Below are 21,041 nucleotides of genomic sequence, written 5' to 3'. Positions count from 1 at the left end.
TTTGTACTAATTTGAATGCGTTGGGTTTGAAAATGTGTTAATATTCACTTAAGCCAAAACATTTCTAGTCTTAAATTGGTAGAGCAGCAGCAACAACCTAATCTTATCCTCTATCTTGACAACAAAACAGTAGGATGAACTTGTTTGCCTACATTACAAAGTAATCTACCAGTAGTGTGCACATATTGGACTGGCCGAAGCCAAGTGTAGCTGGCTGATTTTGCAAAGCTTTTGCTGCAAAGTTGAACCACAGCACATTTTAAATCTGGCCAAACATCACTGCAGACCCCTTGTGTGTGAGTGTGTGAACTGGGGGGTGGTAACCATAATTGGGGTCTAAATGATTCTTAATGGGGAGTGATACAGCAGTTAACAGTCAGTTAGCCAGATGTCCCAGCAGCCCCTCCACTGCCATCACAGCACACACAAATCTTCTTAAGGAGACAAACACAAACACAGAACAGTCGAAAACAAAGTGGAACTAATGTGGAAATGTGGAAATTGTGAAGTATTCCACATTGTGATGGAAACATAATTGGATACAATAAAAAAAGATGTGTCACAAGTACCTCCATTTTTAATCAGGATTGAAAATGAAAATCGAACTCAACCCTGGCACAAAACTCATTTTATTTAAGTACAACCTGGGTCCAGTTCTCTGCATTGCAACCCAAAAAGATTTTCAGAGATTCAACCAGGTCTACTGTTGAACTCACTGAGTATGGCTGTACAACTTATATCATGTATTTATGTATTTATAAAGAGAATTAGATAGAGAGCTGGGCTCCTGCTCATTCCTATGGAAGTAGCTCAGTGGTGCTAAAATGTCTCGACTACCAAGTGATATATTACCGGGATCTTCCACATCCATGGGGCCTGAAGAGCAAGCACTCTAATGATCTGTATTCACCAAATGTTTGAAAGAATCACTTTTAAAATGTTAATACTCGAAAATGGATTTACTTGGACCCAATGTAAGCCCATAGGGGAAAGTATTTTACACACCTATGGCATCATGTGCTTACCCGAATGTTGGAATTACACATTTGGGCCATTTCAAAATCTGGCTTTGAAGCCGAGTGCTGTTCCTTGTAGCTTGACTGAAATGTGTGTCTGTGGTTGGAAGATTTTTTTTTAGCCAATCTGAACTGTTTTGGTAACACCAAAAAGGCATCTTCTTGACACCTGATAGAATATACTTATTTATTTATTTAAATACAACTTTCAATTCAGATTGAGCTTCCAATTTATCTTTTTGTGCTGTTTACCTATAATTCCCTCAACCATAGCACGGGAATAACTTCTCCATCCCATACCAACAAGTGTGAGATTGCTTTTCCCTCTTGAATAATCGTGCCAGAATAACCAAAGCTGTAGAAGAACACCTTCACATGGACTTAAATCTGAGCTGAGAGCAGCTCTCACAGCAAGGTGATGCAACGACAGGTAAAAGATGATGTGCTACAGGAACATCCAACTGTGAGTGATGCCCTCTCTCCCTTTATTTCCCATCACTTCCTATGTCTCTTTGATCTGAGCAGTTCTTTAACCACACAGATAACGTGACCGCAAGGTGACGCACTCGTTCTCGGATTGAATTAATTTAGGATCCTGAGTTATGCTCTCCTGGATTTGCATATTCAAATTCTCCAGTCAAATCTTGCGCTGTCGGTTGCTGCTTTCCCCAACAGGGATCTGGGTTTTGTCGATGTCCCGTCATTGTGATTTTTTGGAGACACACTTTCCTCTGCCACCTCACCCACAGTCTCCAATGTTTTGGGGTGCAAGACCTCTCCAAGCTAGCCTCTGTCACTAGCTTTTCCATGGGTTTTGTCATCGAGTTTTTCCTTTATTGGTGTTTTAATAGCTGAGATATCTTCTACACAAGTCTGTTTTGGTAGTAAAACTGCACATGTAAAAAATAATAATAAGAGGAACCAGTTGCAGTGGTCTAAACACCAAATAAGACTCACTTTGGAGGATAAGGATGGACTTAGAGGAAAGAGCTTTGGGATCTTACTGGAGAAAGTGTGTATGCAGCCAAACAGTACATGCTGTATTGGCACTATAAGCATGACCAGTACAAGTACATTGAACCTGTTAGGATGGACTATCAATAGAGTCCAACTAACACTGGATCTTTAAGTCCAACATCAATACTTGAGAATCATAAAGAGTGGTTCCTATTCTCTCTTTTTTGGCTGAACCAGATCGGGTATGTCTGAGCTAGAAATGTACACTTGAAAAATGAACCATACTGTTGATACTGTGAGTAACTTAAGTCTAGTAAATATCATTTGAGAGTCACACATTCCTACTTTGCTGTTATTCAAACATGTATTTCTACCAGACTGATTGGCCTGCTGATGTTTTCGGTTGGGCTCGAATGGTCTAATGGATTTAATTGGTATTTCTCTACTTCTGTTATTTCTAATTCACCTCAATAACGGCCTTTAAAAGACATGAATTAAGACAAGAGCCACTTCGACTGCCACACTTTTTTCCCGGTACATTTAAAGTAAAAAATTGGCAAGCTACCCAACTGAGAAGGTACAACAGTAAGGCCCCCAATTCTCTAGTAGAGCTTTACTCTTTTTTTGGATTCTGAACAGATTTTCTTCTAGTTCTGTAACGAACTAAAAATCCTCCATGTTGAGTCTTCAGCAGCAGTATCTGAATGTGTGAATCCTCCTACTCACTCCTCAGAGGCTCAGGACTGAATACAGGACCAATATTTTCAACATACAATAGCAAACCACTTGGCAGCTTATCCTGTTTGAGAAAAGCTACACTCTCAACCTGCCTGTGTGTGTCAGTGTGTGTGATATGGGGTATGAGTGGGGGCGCAGGTGCCAGACAGGCGGCCGTTTCACACTCGTCTTCAGTAATTGGCCACAGAACCCCATCTTCCTTCAATAGGACCCCCCTCAAACATTCACACATACATGCTATAACACACACAGACACACATGCATACACACACACAGTTGGAGGAATGAAGCAAGGCCAGCTCAGACCTGACGCCACAGCAACCATGACGCCAGCCAATTATAGCACGGCAAGGCAAGGATGCGTGATAAAGTCACCTAGCAACTGAGAGAAAGAGAGAAGGGTGGTGGGGGTGGGCGAGAATGTGTGTGTGTGTGTGTGTGAGAGAGAGAGAGAGAGAGAGAGAGAGAGAGAGAGAGAGAGAGAGAGAGAGAGAGAGAGCGAGAGAGAGAGAGAGAGGAGAGAGAGAGAGAGAGAGAGAGAGAGAGAGAGAGAGAGAGATTAACAGGCATGGACAATCAACCAGGCACCAACCAATTATGGAGGAGTGTGATGCAGTTGCTTGGCAACCCAAAGTGAATGAGCAAGTGGGAGAGAGTGAGAGAGAGCAGGTTGGAGGTTGGTTTAGTAGAGGGGTGTGTGGAGGTTTATATGTGAGTGGAGGTCTTGGGTTAGCAGGGTTTTTCCTAAATCCTCATGAGGCTGTGGCACCTGCTGGGGGGGGGGGGTTCAGGTTTCAGGAAGTCAACCTCTAGCTGGAGGTTTTGTTTTTATATTTTAACCTATGAACTATATATGAAATAATTGTACACTCTTTATTGTAATTTGTACACATAAAGCCATTTTGCAAACGATGTGTCTAATTTCAATGTTTTTGTTTTGTTCTACATCCCAAACCTGAAACTTTCATCAGCTAAATAAACCTTTAACGTGACCAAGAAACCTGCATTAATTATTGTCAAAATGTCATTATTACTGTGAGGTAATTCAGTGCAGTCATTTAAATATGCACCTAATCTAATTATTACAAAAATCAAAACCATTGTTCTCTCATGATAAAATATACAACTCAAGCAATTTCAGCTTCAATGTTATCGCAGTGTTAATTGATTTTCAAACCATATAGAAATAAAAGGAAACTGGTGGCTGCCTGGTTTAATATAAAGACATACACAGTAAATTATCCATGATTTGTAGGTCAAGAACTGCCAATGAACCAAAAAGCGTGCACACGTTTACTGGAGGAATACAATAAAACTGAGTGCTATATAAATCAGTCATGTTTCTCAAAAAGGTTTTCATTTTTCTTTGCAAACCCTAAATGTCAAAGAATGCTTTTAAATGTCATCCAACACTGTGACCTATCAGAGGTTTTAACAGCTGCTGGAAAGTGCTTCTGGTCTTAAAAAATGTCCAACAACTATACATCAACTAAAATCCTTTGCTGGTTTTAATTTGAACGTGGCCAATTTAATTGTAAGGAGAATGTTTCTTCAATTAAGTTCTAGCTGAGACGTCTGCTGTTTTTTTTTTATTAGGAAAAACTTTCTAGACATGTTTTTTGTGTTCGATACAGTTTAATGTAGAAAATATGTGGTTGTAACAAAGCTGCTTTATTGTCAAATAGAAGAGATTGATCTTTCTGTAATTTTGTACTTAAACCTATTACAACAATTGCTTTTCATGAGGAATCTTACAGTAAAAACATTTAGATTGTATTGCACCATTAACCCTATACTGGGTATTTACGTCAACATTGTAACACACTTGATGGATGGTGAATGTCAGTTTTGTTGTTTTGGGTTTTCCTCTGTTTTGTCTGAAATGCCACTCAACTATTACACTAGCAGACAGCCTGTTTATGGAGTTGTTGGAAGGTGTATTTTTTTCACAAAAGGAGCTAGGGTAGCAGATTCCAACCTGTCTCCAGTCTCAGTATTTTCCTCTTCTAAGCATGTCTCGGTCTTATTCATCTGTTTTGTCTCTGATTATTTGCACATCATCATCTGACAGCAGCTCCACGCATTTGAGCTGTGATCTGCAATGTGTTGTCAAAATATTGTATCAGGTATCAGGAAAAATAACATTTGTTTAAGTACAAGACACTACTGTTACACTCCTTTCAAAACGGTTCATTGTTCTGCTATCTCAGTTGCTTTGTATTTTTCTAGTTGCTATATAATATTGTTTTAGCCTGCTTATTGATTATCAGGAAGATTAAATTACTATCCATCTCGTGTTTAAAGAGAAAAAAACCTACTGCCTCGTGGTTGTATGAATCCTCCAGTCAAGTTGCCATTTAAGTCCATGTCAGTCTAAACATGTACATTTGATCTTTTTGTGTGACGGTTGTCATAAGCAGCATATGGATCGTTATGGCTAAATCATTTTGTGGGATTTGTCAGTGACCTTGACCTTTGATTAACTTGATCTAAACAGTTCATCCTTGAGTCTAAGTGGATGTTTGTGCCACATTTGAAGTATTCCTTCAAGACTTTCCTGAGATATATTGTTAACAAGAATGGGACAGTCGTGAAGTCACATTGACCTTTACCTGTGACCTTTTAACAGAAAAATAGAATAAGTTCATTATTGAGTACAAGTGGACATTTGTGCCACATTGTGCCCTCCAGGCCTTTATAAGATATCACAGACTGATACAGACTTTCAAACAAATAGAGAAAAGAAAAGTCTGGCTCAGAACAGACTTGGTTCTTGGAGATTTACTGAATTAATATGTACATCTATTAATGTTATAACAATCCCATCTTCCTAAACAGGAAAATAAACAAGAGCGAGAAAATAAACTTCCAATCATAGCTACAGCTCAGAAAGATTGTTTTGGATATGAACAGAGGATTATTATTACCCGCATTATGTGCAATTGCTGCACTTGTACAGTAAACTCCTGACAGTGCTCGGTGTAATGATGTTTCTAATGGCCTCTGGTGTGAACTATGTGGCACTAAGTGCATTGATGCTGTGCAGGCTTTCTGCAGTTGCTCCTCCCTGTAGTCTATGCTACGTTAATCCCTCCCTACATGTATGTTCAATGATTTATGGTCATAATAACCCAAAAAGAGGATTAAGCTAATTAAACCACAGTGCTGCGCTTGTAGTGAACACATCGGGAGGGAATACACCGCCCCCACATTTATACCACGAGCACACACACAAAAGCACACGCAACACCCACACACACACACAAGCTGTAGTGTCTCCAGGGTGTCTTTTTTTTGTCAGTGAAGGATTCTGCCTTTAAATGCTCATCGTTCCTTAGCATGACTCGACTGTAAAATAACCAGAAGATTAAAGATATTGCAGCTAGCGGCGACGCTACCACAAATCCAGCTGCTCAATTCTGGATTAGCTATAATAAAGCTCCAGCTGTGGGTTCCCCCGGCCATGCTAGGTGCTGCCCGGAAATGTAATGCTATACTTAAAGCCATGCAACGGTCGCTGGGATCATAAAAGCCTGTAACACGCTGGATTAATGATGCCAAGGTTGCCCGTATTAATACAGTAGAGGGTCTGCAGGCTATGTACTGTAATCCTGATGAACAGCAAGGAAACTGCTAACACTGGATGATGACAACTGGAGGCCATGAACCACTCAAGATACAGTAAATGACCCTGCTGTTGAAGCTAAAGTTGAATAATGCTAGCTTCAGGTGGTACAGGTCTACCTCCTGCTGTAGATAACTGATGGATTGAGCCTCAGTTACACAGGCTAAAGCATGTTCAATCCAGAGAGCATTTTGATTGGAAAACAGATACAAATAATGTATTGGAAAGTAAGGAAAATATGTGATACACTAGCACCTGTCACTTGAAGCTCTTAATGACAATCCCAAATGGAAAACGAACTCCAATATGATAACCGCTAAAAACTGAATCCAGAGAGTTTTGATTCTATGGTGTCTTGATTGATTTCGCACAACATTAAAAAGTCATGTTCAGTTCTCCTAAAAACACAAACTTACTTTTAAAGTCAGGTGCAGACTGTGCACTGACATAGGAAGCAGCCTCTTCATTGATTTTAATCAGACCACTGTTTTAACAGCTGACACAGCAGGCTCTGGCGCTGCCTATAAATGAATGCAATATTTCTACCGTCATCAATAATGATAGTGATTATCTTTGTAACATCTCTCCAGAGATCCTTCTTAGTATTGTAAAACACTTTTTTGTGTTTTGACATCTGATTAGCTTCAAACGTATGGATCTGTTCATCAACGATATTGAGAAATAATACCACGCTTACTAACAAATCCGTCTGCATTATTTTAGTCGAAATGCAGGGCTTTCCTGAACTCAACTCCACTGTGGTAAGTCAACTGGGGAAATCAGCTGAAAAGGTTTTCAGTCTATTAACTGTTTGTCAAAAAAAATCTTCTTCTGCTTGGTATACCAATGTAATATGTTCAATTTCCATGTGTTGTGAGCAATACGATCAGAAAAACACATAAGGCTGATCCTTGTCAAGTAAACCTCAGGCTGAGTTCAGGTTACTTGATGCTGTTTAAACTCAAGCAAATCACCACTTCATCAAAATTTGCAACAGTCAAATCACTCTTCACTCATGTTTCCACATCCACCCAGAGCCCTTCTCGACATGCCCACATTCTTTTAGCACTCACAGCAAACAGCCCCCGGACACATTAGCCTGGTGTGTGTTCTGTCTGAGGGTCACCGACAGGGCAGCAGTAGTTAGAAGCTAAAGCTGCATGTCTGACCCAGTTGGACACAGCTGAATTGCCAATGTCATTTACTACAAGTCTATCAATCATCAGGCAATTACTGAGACAATGCCTTTTGGCCCTGAACTACCAAGACTCATGAGGAAATGATTAAATCCAGAGGATCATATCAGAAGCAAAATAAATGGAAGAGAGGTCATAATGTGTTTTCTTGATAATTTCAACAAGCACAATGTACCTTTTGTGTGATGTACATGTGCTTAATCGAAGCTTGGGCACATCATCATTCAACAATGCTATAATGATGATTTTCTTTGTGTTGGTTCTGGTTCAGCACATTGGGTTTGAAATTGAACATGAGGTTAAAATGCTGAGGGTAAGCAAGTTTTAGGGTTTTAGGGTAAGTAGAATAAGGTCATTATCTTCAATATTAGTTTTCAAGTCTCACAGATATCAGACACTTGGTATTTTCCCAGCTGACACTCTGTCAGGCCTGCAGTACAGACAGCTTTGCTTCATGTTTCAGGGCTCTGCTGCCGGCAGTCTGGTCTTCAGCGGTGACACACAGAATCAGTTTGATTGAGGTCATGTGGCTCACTTGGACAACCAAGTATGTTATATGTTGCCCTGCTGCTTTGTCCTTACATCTGGGGGACATGGGGCCAATTTCACACCATCCTTAACACAGATTACACATGGTGGCAGCGTAATGTTTCAAAAATGATTAATGCTAGCAATTGGAAAAATACTTTTGAAAGCCATACCGGTTTCTTGAATTGGTTGCTGACTGACAAATTCGATCAAAAGGGTCTGCTGAATACAAAGCGCTACAAATCCTGCAATCCTCCCTCGATATCAATGTGAATTTGTCAAATTTGAGCTTAATGTCAGCACTGGAACCTCATAATCATCTTTTCATTTCAAATCCAACGTGATGGACTCCACAGCTGAAATGATGATTATAGAGTACACTGAAGGTAATTGTAATGGAGGTCTTACCTGTGTGAGTCCTCTGATGTGCCTTCAGATGGGAGCTCTTGGTGTAAACCTTCCTGCAGCCATTAAACTGGCACCGGTGGACTCTCTTCTTGTTCTCTGGTATGTCTCCTCCCAGACTTCCTCCACCTCCCTGCTCTCCGTCGCTGAGGGCTCCTCCTCGGCTCGGCGGCGATGGTAACGCTCGTGCTGCCACCAGTTTAGCTGCTCCTAACCCTACCTTCTTTGCCACAAATTTGAGCGTTAGTGTGCCGTCTGCCGTCGCAGTCAGTGTTTGTGTGGGTTTGACGAGGTGGCGACCGAGCTCTGGTGACGAAGGCGGTGTTAGGGAGGTCACCGCGGCGCTGAGCTGTGCGGCACTGACTCCTGCCAGGACTTGGTCCTTCGGTGAGAGGGTTTCAGTTCCTGCCTCGCCTTGGGTCTTGCTGGCCACGTGGAGGATTTTGGCCTGGACCTTGGGAAGGGTTAACAGGAGAGGGGGCGGGCTGGGCTGGTCTGGGAGGCTGGGGAGGAGCGGGTCCATCAGCTCCTCATCGCTGTCCCCACCCTGCATGAAGTTCGGCATTAAGAGACAGTCCAGCTCCTCGTCGAAGATCTCCGAGAGCCGCTTGGGCTCCGTCTGTAGATATCGCTCCAACTCTAGACATGTCTGCAAGATAAGGAAGCACATAGAAACAAGAGTCAGACATAAATACACTTCACACCTGGTGGTTCAGTGTTTACGTTTTACAACACTAGTCACACAAACTCTATTCACAGGAGGCTGTATTACGACTATTTAAATGGCCTTTGGTCACAAGTGAGGTAAATAGCTCAATATTAGCTATCTGACGACTGGTTGACAACTGATATACAATCATTTGGTTAAACAGGACTTAAGTCTTCTAATACAATCATGTCAACTGTTAACTTCTAAAGCCTCACCGCAACTTCAACCCCATTTTGTTTTGGCCTTGTTTTCTGCTATTTTCTATAGTTCTCCGATATCAGTACACCTTTATTCTGTATGTACAAACTAATATGTGACTAATATTGATTTGTTATTACTGCTCAGATTTTCATTTGCAAAGAAGGTCATGTTATTAAACTTCACACTGTAAGTTTAACACTGTACATCACTCTTCTATCATTCCTCTTTGTATGACTTTGAATGACTTTCCAGGGTTTCTGATTGTAGCTGTTTGCCTCTCAAACAAGTCATAGTCACCCATAGACCAGAAAAAAGACAACGGTCATGATTAAAAAATGTCAAATGTTTGAGAGAACTGGCACAAAAAGAGCAATCCCCATGTCAAAGTCTCACGTCTTGTTTGTTCAAACGTCCATATGAGTGAAATAGGCAAATCTAAATTGGTTGTATGCTTAAACAAATCAACAATAAAGTGAGTTCTGGTATCAGTGTATTCAGGTGTTTTCTCCAGACTGCAGCCTCTTCAGAGCTGTTTACTACTCTATTTAAATTTAAATACCCGCTGCAGGCTTTATATTTCTCTGCAGCTGTTGACCATGTCACCTGGAACATGGCAGTCCTATGAGAGGAGGGATTTGGTCCGTGATTGATTGCTGCTGCCGGAACAAGCTCTCCGGAGCCCTGAACTGTGGAGGCCTTGCCTGTTTCCCGCTGCTCACCCAAATCAACCAGCCATAGAAGTTATATCACAAGATAGGGCAAGGAAGGAGACGAAGGAAAAGTCAAACAAGGTAACCAAGGGGAAGAAGAGGAAAGAGAAACAAGGGGAAATAAGCAGGTATTTCCATAATTGTTTATTCAACCTTTATCCAGAGAAAACAGAGACATCTGTGCAGCTACAATTCCAGATTTTGGCAGCAGAGCAGCATCTACTGTACACAGTGAGGGGCTTCAGTGTCTTGGTCAAGGGCACCGCCACACTATCTCAAAGGATTTGAGCCAGAAACCTTAAGTTCACTAACCTACTTTTCCGACCTAAAGGCTACACCTTTCCTCTCAAAACTTTTTATGTCTTCCGTAATTCCTGCCCTCCTCTTGAACTACCAACAGACCTTTGAGGTACACAGAACTGTTTGTTAGATCCAGCTCCAGCTTCGATCTCTCACATCTGCAACACTTGTCTTTTTCGGATACCAGTCCTCCCTCTCACACAGGGAAAGTAAGACATGTATCTGTTATAGCTGATCATAATAAAAAGAGACACAACAACAGCTGTTTGATATAAAATGTTAACTGCGAATCAGCCTTATTAAATGCTACAATGTGAGCTACCATGTGATAGTTTAGAAGGTTTTACAAAGAAAACAGATGCAAACCAGATGGTGGAAAATCAGATATCAGAGCAGCAGTGTTAGTTATATTCACAGAATTAATCATTAAACACATGCACAACTATATATCTATAAGCTGTAGTTACATACATGGTTAAATCCAATTTCCAACATATTTTCCTTGATATAATTGCATCCTTCAATGAAGATGCTGACCGATGTTCCCATAAAGAGGGTTGAATTAAATTGCATAAAACATTTCTAAACCATCATCTGCTTCCTATTCCCTGAAGAAATACCTGTTGGATTTTTTTAATGTGTGGATACACTTGAGTGTTCCCATAATGAACACTAGTTTATGAACTGAAAAGACATCTTCTCCAAACCTCATTAACACGACCAACTGTCATACGTAAAGCCTGACCTTGAAATGCCATTACTAAACTAACTATCCGGATACAGAGTGCAGCTGCATGATTCTTCCTGTAACTTTTCCTGATCAAAGCTTAGATTACAGTTGTCTAGCAAAAGCTGTCAACAAAAATATGCAGCTGGCTCAACAAGTGGCCAACAGGATAATTCACAGTACAGAGCACCATTGAACACTTTGGGAAGATAATTGACGTGATTTTACAACCACATTTCCGACAGCAGTGCTACTTTGGAGATAGAAACAACTAAATGACCTCAAAATATGAGCGTCACTGCTCTGCGGCTACACAAGGTAGCACTCTGAAGCATAGTGAATCAGTCAAATTAAAAGTGTAGTTGTTCCAGCTCTGAGACACAGTAGTATACTCTTCAAGATAACTGTCATTATACTACCGAATAATCAAAATGAAAGAGCATCCAAAACTTAAATGATCATGATTTTCTCGGTTTTAAATTACATTTCAGTTTAAAATGAATACCAGGAAGAGAGTCAAGGGAAAACCCTATAACAGAGTAAAAACACTGAAGAGTTCATAGCAATCCCGTCTGAGTTTTTGTGATGCTTTGTTTTTCTCAGGACAGAGAGGGAAAAAGACAGCAGGCCCAGTCCACAGCTCTGTAAATGTCCACTCAGCTATTTTTTCAAGCTACCTGGCTCGAGCACTATCCTGCAGCATACTGCCTTCACTGTATCTACTTGAAATTGAATTAATTTTCTTCTGTGTGGCCAAAGGCTTTTGGCAGCTGAGGGTTCTCATCCTGATCCTTTGGCTCCTTCCACATCAGAGCAAATTAGAGCCAGTATAGAAATGTTGTATTTTTCCTTAGCAGCAGCTGGATGACTTGGTTCATTCAGAGCAGCCAGCGCTGGAGCTTTGCTTCTGCTCAGCCTCAGTGACGAGACAGACAAACCAACACATTTGGTCTGAACATCTGTTGAGTGGTGATAAGATGAACTACCCTCTCCCTCCTTTAGTCCCTTTCGTCTTCCCTTTAAAAGAATGTCTTTTTTCCTAAGGATGCTAGTTTGCATATGAATACGAATCTAAGATATCTCTTTGGGGGGGTTACACTGCTTCATAAGGAAACTTGAAAATGAGAAGCAAACATGTACAGAAGCAGAGATGACGCCAAGTAACAATGTCTTTACAGAGCGGATAGTGCTGTGAGGAAAACCTTCGGGTGTGCTTTTTGTCCAGATTGCTGCTTTGATGTGTTAGCATTCATATTCCTTTGAGTAATTGTTGTGTGTAATACAATATCTAGTCAAGCGTGCTAAAGGAGGTTATTATATCTCTGTTTAAATTAGATCAGTCACTGCTAATGCATCTATAAACCAATAATGGAGATAATCAGACATCAGGATATCTGCAGAATAACTTAAACAGCTTTATTTTACCAGAGCTGCAAGTCTTTGATCATTCATTGCGATATTTTAAAGTACATTTATCTGCAGAATCGACTAAAGAACAGTCCCAGGGCTATTGCAAACCCAACAGAACAAACACACATGGTTTAATCAGCTACAAATCCTAAAGGAAATCAAATTAAAGTTCTCATTTAATGTTGTTGTATAATGTGGATACAGATGTAAATCTCCAGCTAATCGTTATTAAAACGATGTTCCCAATCAGTGGTTCAGAATATACATTTAACTAAAACACTAACTTACAAAAAAAACGATAGTTAGAGCATGCATACTCATTCTTGCCCTTAAAATAAACTACACTTATAAGGCTCACTTGCTTTGTCTTATTCCATACAAACACAGACACCAGTTATATGATATAACTGGTTAATTGTTGACATTTGTGAGATATAACTAATATCTCACAAATGTCAACTATTTTTCCTTTAAAAGTGGGCCATATATGTACATCTGGGTAACTTGGCCATCTGGCTGACACAGCTACAAGATACTCTGAGGATGTAAAGGTCATCCCGAGGAGTACTATGATATATAGTTGAAGCAGTTCTTGCCCTGAATTTAGGGTTTCGCGAGATTACATTTTTATCTTGAATGATTTGTTCTGTTGCTGGGCGCACAACACAAGAAACATATTTATGGAGATGAATGTGGAGTTATAAATCTTTATTTCTTCTATCTAAACTATTCCAGTCCTTATACTTTCCCGGCTCAATGGAGTAATACATTGCCTCTGTACTGTATGTGTTATATAGATTATTCATCATCATGGATATCTGCTCTCTTTGATACAGTAAACTCAGCCTCTGTTGGTGTTTCTGACGGCACAATGAACCATTGTTTTCACTTGGACTAGAAATCAAAAATAGAAAGGTCTGTGTGTCTCCTGGCGGGGGCTGGACTGATGCTGAGGATTGTTGGAGGTGGGCGGGGGGGACAGAGGGTAGAGAGAGCCTGAGGCTGTGGAAGAGGAACGAGCGGCAATCAAACCCACGACTGGCAGTGAACGCATCGCCTCTGACATCGCATGTATGACCTTCTCCTGCGTCTGCTTCTCCTACACACCATGAGTATCAGGTAACAATGACATGTATGGCCTGCAGCGTGAGTGAGAGTGTGTGTGTGTGTGTGTGTGTATGTGTGTGTGTGTGTGTGTGTGTGTGTGTGTGTGTGTGTGTGTGTGTGTGTGTGTGTGTGTGTGTGTGTGTGTGTGTTTGTGTGTGTGTGTGTGTGTGTGTGTGTGTGTGTGTGTGTGTGTGTGTGTGTGTGTGTGTGTGTGTGTGTGTGTGTGTGTCAGTTGGCTAACAGCTCAGACTGATAGCATGTGCAGGGCTCACCTCCTGTCCCCCTGTTCAGTCCCACACCATATGTAGAAAGGTCACAGCGAAAAACACAAACACACACACATACAAATACACACACACAGAGGGCCAGTTACACTCAATCCCATAAATAACCATAGTATTAATTTACTCTGTTTCTTGACTTTCTTCTACAACTCCTCAACGCAAACTCTACTTAAAACATCATTAAAGACAAATAAATAATCTTGACCACCAACAAAAAACAAGAGGTATAAGTTAGTAAATACAACACTGTTATGAAAGAAGTCAACTAGATGCTGAAGTTAGGGGTAAGAGCTCGATAAAACTAAGAAATTATGAATAAATAACTAATACTATATTCAATCTTTGGAAAAATGGGACGGGAAAACCTCCTGGTATTCAAACTTTTAAATACAATTAGACTTTATTTGAAGATTTGTAGTTGTTGCCAGGCTTGTACATTGAGACTTAATTAGCTACTTTTATCAAAAGATTTGTTCACTAACAAGCAAACCCACAAATATATACTGCATTCACTTTTAATTAGCGGAATTAACTTTATTCCTGTTAACAATAGATTTCATCTGGGTTTAACTGTCGCAGTATGTTGACATTTCTGTAGCTGCTAGAAATTCCCAATTTCACCTACTCACATTTATCTCTGAGAGTCTGAAGTGAAAATGTTCTCCCATTTGGCTTTTCTTAATTACACTCTGTATTAGTTGATGTGAATGTCACACGAGGTGCAGTGTTGTGTTCCTGATTGCATCGAAGAGGTGTTCAGAATATGTCAAAGCTATAATTTCACTGGCTGGCAAATCCTCCACAGCCACTGAAGATGATGGGTACTGTTTAGTACCTTTAGTATTTAATAAAACACTAATTGGGGTGAAAAATAGGGGCAAAAACGATTAGAATGGCAATACTGTAAATCTAAAGCTTTAAAAGTGTGCAAAATGTATTTTAAAATGTATGCATTTGCAGTGTAAAACCAGTTTTCTCTTCCTAAATGTACTAATTTATAGGGTACTAGTGTCTATTGTCTAATCTGTGTGAGAAATTCATCATCAATAAAGGCTATTACTCTGTGTTCATATATGACAGCTCACATGTACAGAGAAAATTGGTTTCTGTAGTTGCAGTTAGAGTACTCATTTCACACAATTATCTCGACAGTGTTCATTTCATGGTTTTCAATCTTGCTTGATTTAATTATGTAACATTGTTGTAGGTCAATGTCAAACAAGGTCAAAAGCAAATGCTGTGTGTCTACTAAGGTGAAAGTTAGCTGTGGTTGACCATTGCATGTCGCACTTTGAAAAACATTGAAAGCTCTAAATGTCAATAACAACTATTTTTGGTTATTTTTGTTTCTGTATTTGATGTGATCATCTATTCTACACATAACTGAAGATAGAAAAACAATGGATCCATTTTGTTGTTCTGCATTCTCTATTCCCTGAATGAATGCTTCTTTCACTTTATATTTTTAACGTTTGATTTAGTATTGCGACTAAAATAGCTTCTGGTGATGTGCAGGTCCTGCCTCCGTGTGTGTGCGTGTGCGTGTGCGTGTGTGTGTGTGTGTGTGTGTGTGTGTGTGTGTGTGTGTGTGTGTGTTCTGTGCCTGCTGAGGTCCATTAATAATGAATGCAGAGAGCAGAGGGCTCTTGATGGAAGCGCTAAGAGCTTTTGACAGACAAAAGATCATCGAGGACGGCGCTCAGCAAACAGACTGAAGTGGGTTCAGCAGGAGATACTCCGCCTGTGTTTGCATGCAGCACACAGTTATTTGACTATTACCAACATTCCCATTAGGACAATGCTGAAATTAAGCCATTCGCGTGATTGTGTAAAGTGACACTTCCTTTAATGATCTGCTTCAATTCAGGTTTACAGCTTAGAACAAGTCTGATATTTCCAGAATTGTTGCTATGTCTTTCCAATGAAAAACAGAATCCATGGCCAGGACATACACAATGAACAGCTTCACCAGACAAAGACAACAGGGAGTCACATAATTATGTTTATGGTGTTGAGTAGAGACCATCACAGAAATGAGTAGTAATAGTAAAATCACAATTCTGAAAACAAAATGTGTCGACCTAAAACGATCATCTACACACCCACATTACATAGAAGGGTTCAGCACATATATCAATAAAACTCCAACCCGAAGCAAGCAGAAGAAGCTTGTCAAAAGTTACTTGCATCACCATCAGTTTATGTTGTTAAACAGTAAGAATGAACTGAAAACTGTCCAAGCCTGATGGATCAGCTTGCTCACAAAATGTAAAGGTCACCTGTCATGCTATTTTTAGGCAATAGCATAGGTCTCAGATATATAAAAATATATAAAAACCATGTCTATGAAGTGTTTTGCTCAAAATACCAAACAGACCACCCATTCTAGCCATGCCTCATATCCCTCTATTTCACTTCCTGTTTCAAAAGTGCTGATTTGGGGTATATAGCTTAAAAAATACTGCCGTGATGAAACACCATATCATGGATTATCAAGGATTATTTCTGAAACAGTATGGAGCTCAAAGGCTTTCTCTCTTGCCGGTTATACCACAAGGTGAGTTCCTTTTTATTTCCTGCTTCTTCACACACATGCTCTCCAGTACAGGTTAGCTCTGAGTGTTAGCGATGCCAATGTAACCATATTACGCCCAAAACAGTCGGGCATTGTTTCTGATAGCAACTTTCTGATAGTGCCGTGGGTCCACATTTCCGATATTGCGTCATATCGCACGCAAATATGGATCAGCTCCGTTGTAGCCCCGTTTTAGAGATTTGGGTACGGAGGAAAAGAGAGAGGGTTTTATTTTCTGACGCTGCGTGAGTTCCCTGACACACCGGGGACACATATTTATGTATAAAAGACATCAAAAAGTGCATTTTGCATGATACAGTAGGTCCCCTTTAAATACAGAGGCCCATGTGGACAATGACAATGGCCGTTTTAAACATACAGTTTGGGCTTTGAGGTGAAGATTTGATTGTTCACCTATGTTTTCACTTCAACTCACTGTGTGAGACGTAATTGGAAGTATTAAAAAAGTCAAATAGGGATTTGTACTGAATACAAACTACATCTTTTACACTCAAAGAATAATCGATTGGAGTCATATTATGGTTATGTTTTGCCTTTTCTTGTTACTGTATAGTTCAAATAAAATTGCCATCAGTTGTTTAATGTACTGTATATGTTATATGTTGATAATTGGTTTAAAGAGGCAAAACAGTGTTTTCCTTGTGTGGACGTGTTGTGACAGGTCTTCATTAATCACATTCATGCAAGTGAATGTTACTGCAATTAAATCCGACAAATATAGGACACAACACTCCAGTATATGTTCCTCTCATTATTATCATTCATCATAAATATAGCTGATTATAAACGTCCTCAATGACTACAAGACAAAACTGATGTTTGAGTAAATGAAGACTCAGTTTCCCCTCTCTGCTGTAGAAATCCTCTGTGTGAGGATCTCATCTCCTCGACTCTTATCCTTTTAGTGTGTCTCTGTATCTGCGTGTGCATTAGAGACTGTTTATTTTCCCTCTACATGATACAGCTTTTGGCTTTAAATTATGTTTTTTTCCTCGCTTTCCCGTACAAACAGGTCCTAATTAAAGTGCTTTGGCTTCCATAAACTGCTCTTTGAAGCTCTACCTCTTGATGGATCTCGTTCTCTCCACACAGCGGGCTCTGATGGCTAATTAGCCACTCAAAGGAAAAGGCAAAAAGAGGCTCTTTATTCAGCTAATTTGCTGATGCGGCTGTGTACACGGCGGTTGTGTGTGTTTGTAAGAGTGAGAAGGGCTTAATGACTTTTAACTGATGCGTGTGAATATGCGATGCCTCATGCGTACGATATCTAACTGGTGGCATTGGCAGAGAGCTGCCTCTTTATGTCTGAGCAAACAGCAGTGCTGCAGAGCGGATGTGTGTTTGGTGCTTTGTTCGAAACTGAAGTGCAGTTTGTGTGAAGCTTCCTGTGAAGATGCTGTTTGAGGTACTGAAGCAGCATCTGAGCGAAGTCACAATGATCTACAATTGCACATCTTGCAATCTGATTAAAATGACACAAAACAGGATGCATTAACCTGAAACCAAAGCACATCAATCTAATATCCTCCTTATCCACATGGTGTACAATCCCTCTTCAAATATATTTAGCTGATATTTAAAGTCTGAATCTCTGAAGGATCCGAGGATTGATGCTGCCTCCAATGTTTTAAATCAAAATGTTTTCACCACCAGATAATCTCAAGATGAATTATAATTAAGAATACTTGTATCTGACTCTTGGCTTCTTGTTTTATTAGGGAAAGAAGTGAATGCTTAAATCTATGAAGCACGTATGGCGATAAATCCAACACCCTTGGGAAAACAGTATAACGGCCCAACATGTTTCTGTACTTGAGGCGAGTGCTGAAGCATCTGTTTGCTTTTATTATGTTCATAGTGCAGTTACAGTAGTTCTTCAGCTTTAGAGACAGATGCATGGTGAAACCCAAACGGCCACCTCTGTTACTGTTATGTCGTTTCAAAACCTTGGACACGTATGTGCTGCCTTATCAGCCTCCACCCTTCTGGTTTCAGCAGGGATTTGCTCCCATTCAGCCACAAGAGCATTAGTGTGGCAAACTCTGATGTTGGGTGATAAGCTCTGACTCACAGTCGGTGTTCCCGTTCATCCCAGTGTCGTTGGATGGGGTTGAGATTGTTGCTCTGTGTAAACATTCCAAGTTTTTCCACAGCAAACATTTCTTTATGTTATCTTGGAAGCACAGCATGGTCTAGAATATCATTGTATACAAACATATATGGACAGGGATGTGTTGCACAGCGGCATCAATATCCTTTCATGGAGTCTGAACCCCAGCTTGCTTATGGACAGCTGCCATTTTGGAGACATGCACTTCCTCATGCCTGCACGACAAAGCCAGCTGCAGTAAGACGCCAACATCTCTCTGCTGGACGGAGAGCATCTGGACCTTCCTCTGCTTTCAATACAAGCCTTTCAACATGCTCTTCTGTGGTTAAGAAAGTTGTTTAACTGATTGAATCTGAAAGGTCATACATCAGCCAATTAGTAGTATGGCAGCCAAAAACATCTTGACAACAGTTGACAATTGAAATATCCTTAAGACAAAATTGTATAACAAGTTTGTAGTGGGGATCGCTATTTTTGCTCAATTCTATTCATTGGTTCTGTCTTTTGTTATGTTTACACATTTCTACAGTTCAATAGCAGGCACCATTGACTGAACCTGAACATACTGGGACAATATTTATCCTTCACCCTGGTTGAAAAGGTACAAATCAACAATATTTTGCAAAAAGATAATGTTTGATGCTTGAATGGAGAGAAAAACCCACTTCACAGACAAACCCATCTCACGACTCCTGACTTTTCCGTGTGTTTTATTTTTATTTTGTTTTTAAGATATATCTGTTGTAATTTATTGTCGATTATTGTGATTGTAGTAATGTGTTTTTATTACATGTACAGCACTTTGGCTCGACCAAAAATCGCTTTTAAATGTGCTATATAAATAAAACCTGATTTGATTTGATTTGATCAATGATCAGCTATCCTTTTCCGCTTGAATGTTTGTGAATCAATAAAACCATAAAATAAACAATGAAAGAGAAACAGAATGACGCAGAGTCAAGATAACTCTGAGCTCAACTCAACCAAACTGCAGGCTAACAGCGCAGTCTGTTAACCGTTCAGCTTTAACGCATCAGTGTTTTTATCCTCACTAGGTTTACACAGCGAAGTCTGACTGCATGAAGAAAATCCCTTTAGCTGTACTGGGTTTGGTAAGAAACATGTAAATGACAGAAATCTGGATAAGCTTAATCAAAATCTTGTTTTATCTTTTCAAATCGAACTTCAGGTTGCATTTTTGTCACGGGAAGTGACACATCCAACCCTATCGATGTTAAACAAACCAGTTTTCTGACGTTTTCAAAATCAGTGAAGAGTGAAAAATGGAAACCCATAAAGCTCTCCAACGATCAATTAAACAGAAACCACTTAATACTGTTGCTCAAAATTACGGTCTGTGTTTCCTTACACACACACACACACACACACATTAACAAACAATCAATCAGTTTTGTACGACATCCTCTGCAGTGACACAGACACACAACACAACATTGTCACAGTGACAGAGCCGACACCTGTGTGTGCCGACAGTGTGTTCAGGTATCCTCTCACTCAGAGTTAATTGAAAAAGCAGCGCCACAAACAGAGGAGAGTCCTGTGGGGTTTGATTTGAAAAGCAGGTGGAGGCTTCAATAAAAGAGGTTAATGGAGATGAGACCTGATGGAGGAACGAGGAGACATCTCTATTAGTCTGGAAAAAAGGAACATGCCTCTGTCTGGGTCGCAACAATCAGTAATTTAGCTATCTGTGTTCAATTAACTAATAATCATTTCGTTTCTCAAATGTCAAACATGTGCATCATGCTAACAAATATTAACAATAAATGACCAGAGCGTAAACACAAGTCTAGCATGGCTTTCTGAGTCTGATCAATGGTCAAAAGTCTGACACTAGGTTTAGAAGAAATTGGCATATAATGTGTAATAAGATTTGTCTTTTTTTAATTTTTATAAATGTGCCTGATTGTATGTTGCTGGTTTAAGTTGTATCGGTTTACCCCATATATTATTATTATTATTTTTGTATTTGTGGAAATTGTTGCTGCTTTTGGGTTGACTTTTTATACATGCCTTGAAAACATAAAAAGTGCTATACTAATAAAGGCTATACTTTTAATATATTTTGTACATAGGATCAAATATTTCCTGTTTTCACAATAGAAAGATTTCTGTAAATGAGAATAATGAATTGTCTAACAATGGTAAAAGCTATACGATTGAACTTAAAAGCGTACATTTCTGAGCATTTGCACAGCCCGAGTTCAGAAGTAAAGCAGAATAAATGGGGTAGTCATTATGTACAGCTAATTAAACTGGTGACTATAGTAATAGTAACTAAAAGCAAGTAGCTCATTAGAAAGCAGTGCGCTCAGGAGACAAAGGAAGATAATTAGCCAATGAGAGCGAGCGTACAGGAGTGAGTGAGTGCATGAAGAGGAGAGGCTCTGAGCTTTTATTG

General features: G+C 39.9%; 1 protein-coding gene across 1 annotated transcript in view; it reads right to left on the bottom strand.

Annotated features, from left to right (window-relative positions):
- Positions 1-21,041, bottom strand: part of klf7b (Kruppel-like factor 7b) — a 57,671-nt gene that overhangs the window by 11,220 nt on the left and 25,410 nt on the right. Inside the window, exon 2 of the mRNA XM_034128751.1 lies at positions 8,469-9,114. Coding sequence (XP_033984642.1) covers positions 8,469-9,114 — 646 coding nt within the window. The remainder of the gene's footprint in view (positions 1-8,468; positions 9,115-21,041) is intronic.

This window comes from Trematomus bernacchii, unplaced genomic scaffold (assembly GCF_902827165.1).
Source record: "Trematomus bernacchii unplaced genomic scaffold, fTreBer1.1, whole genome shotgun sequence".
In the NCBI taxonomy this organism is placed as follows: Eukaryota; Metazoa; Chordata; class Actinopteri; order Perciformes; family Nototheniidae; genus Trematomus; species Trematomus bernacchii.
The sequence above is the reverse complement of the archived record's forward strand: the minus strand, read 5'-3'. Positions and strand labels throughout refer to the sequence as shown.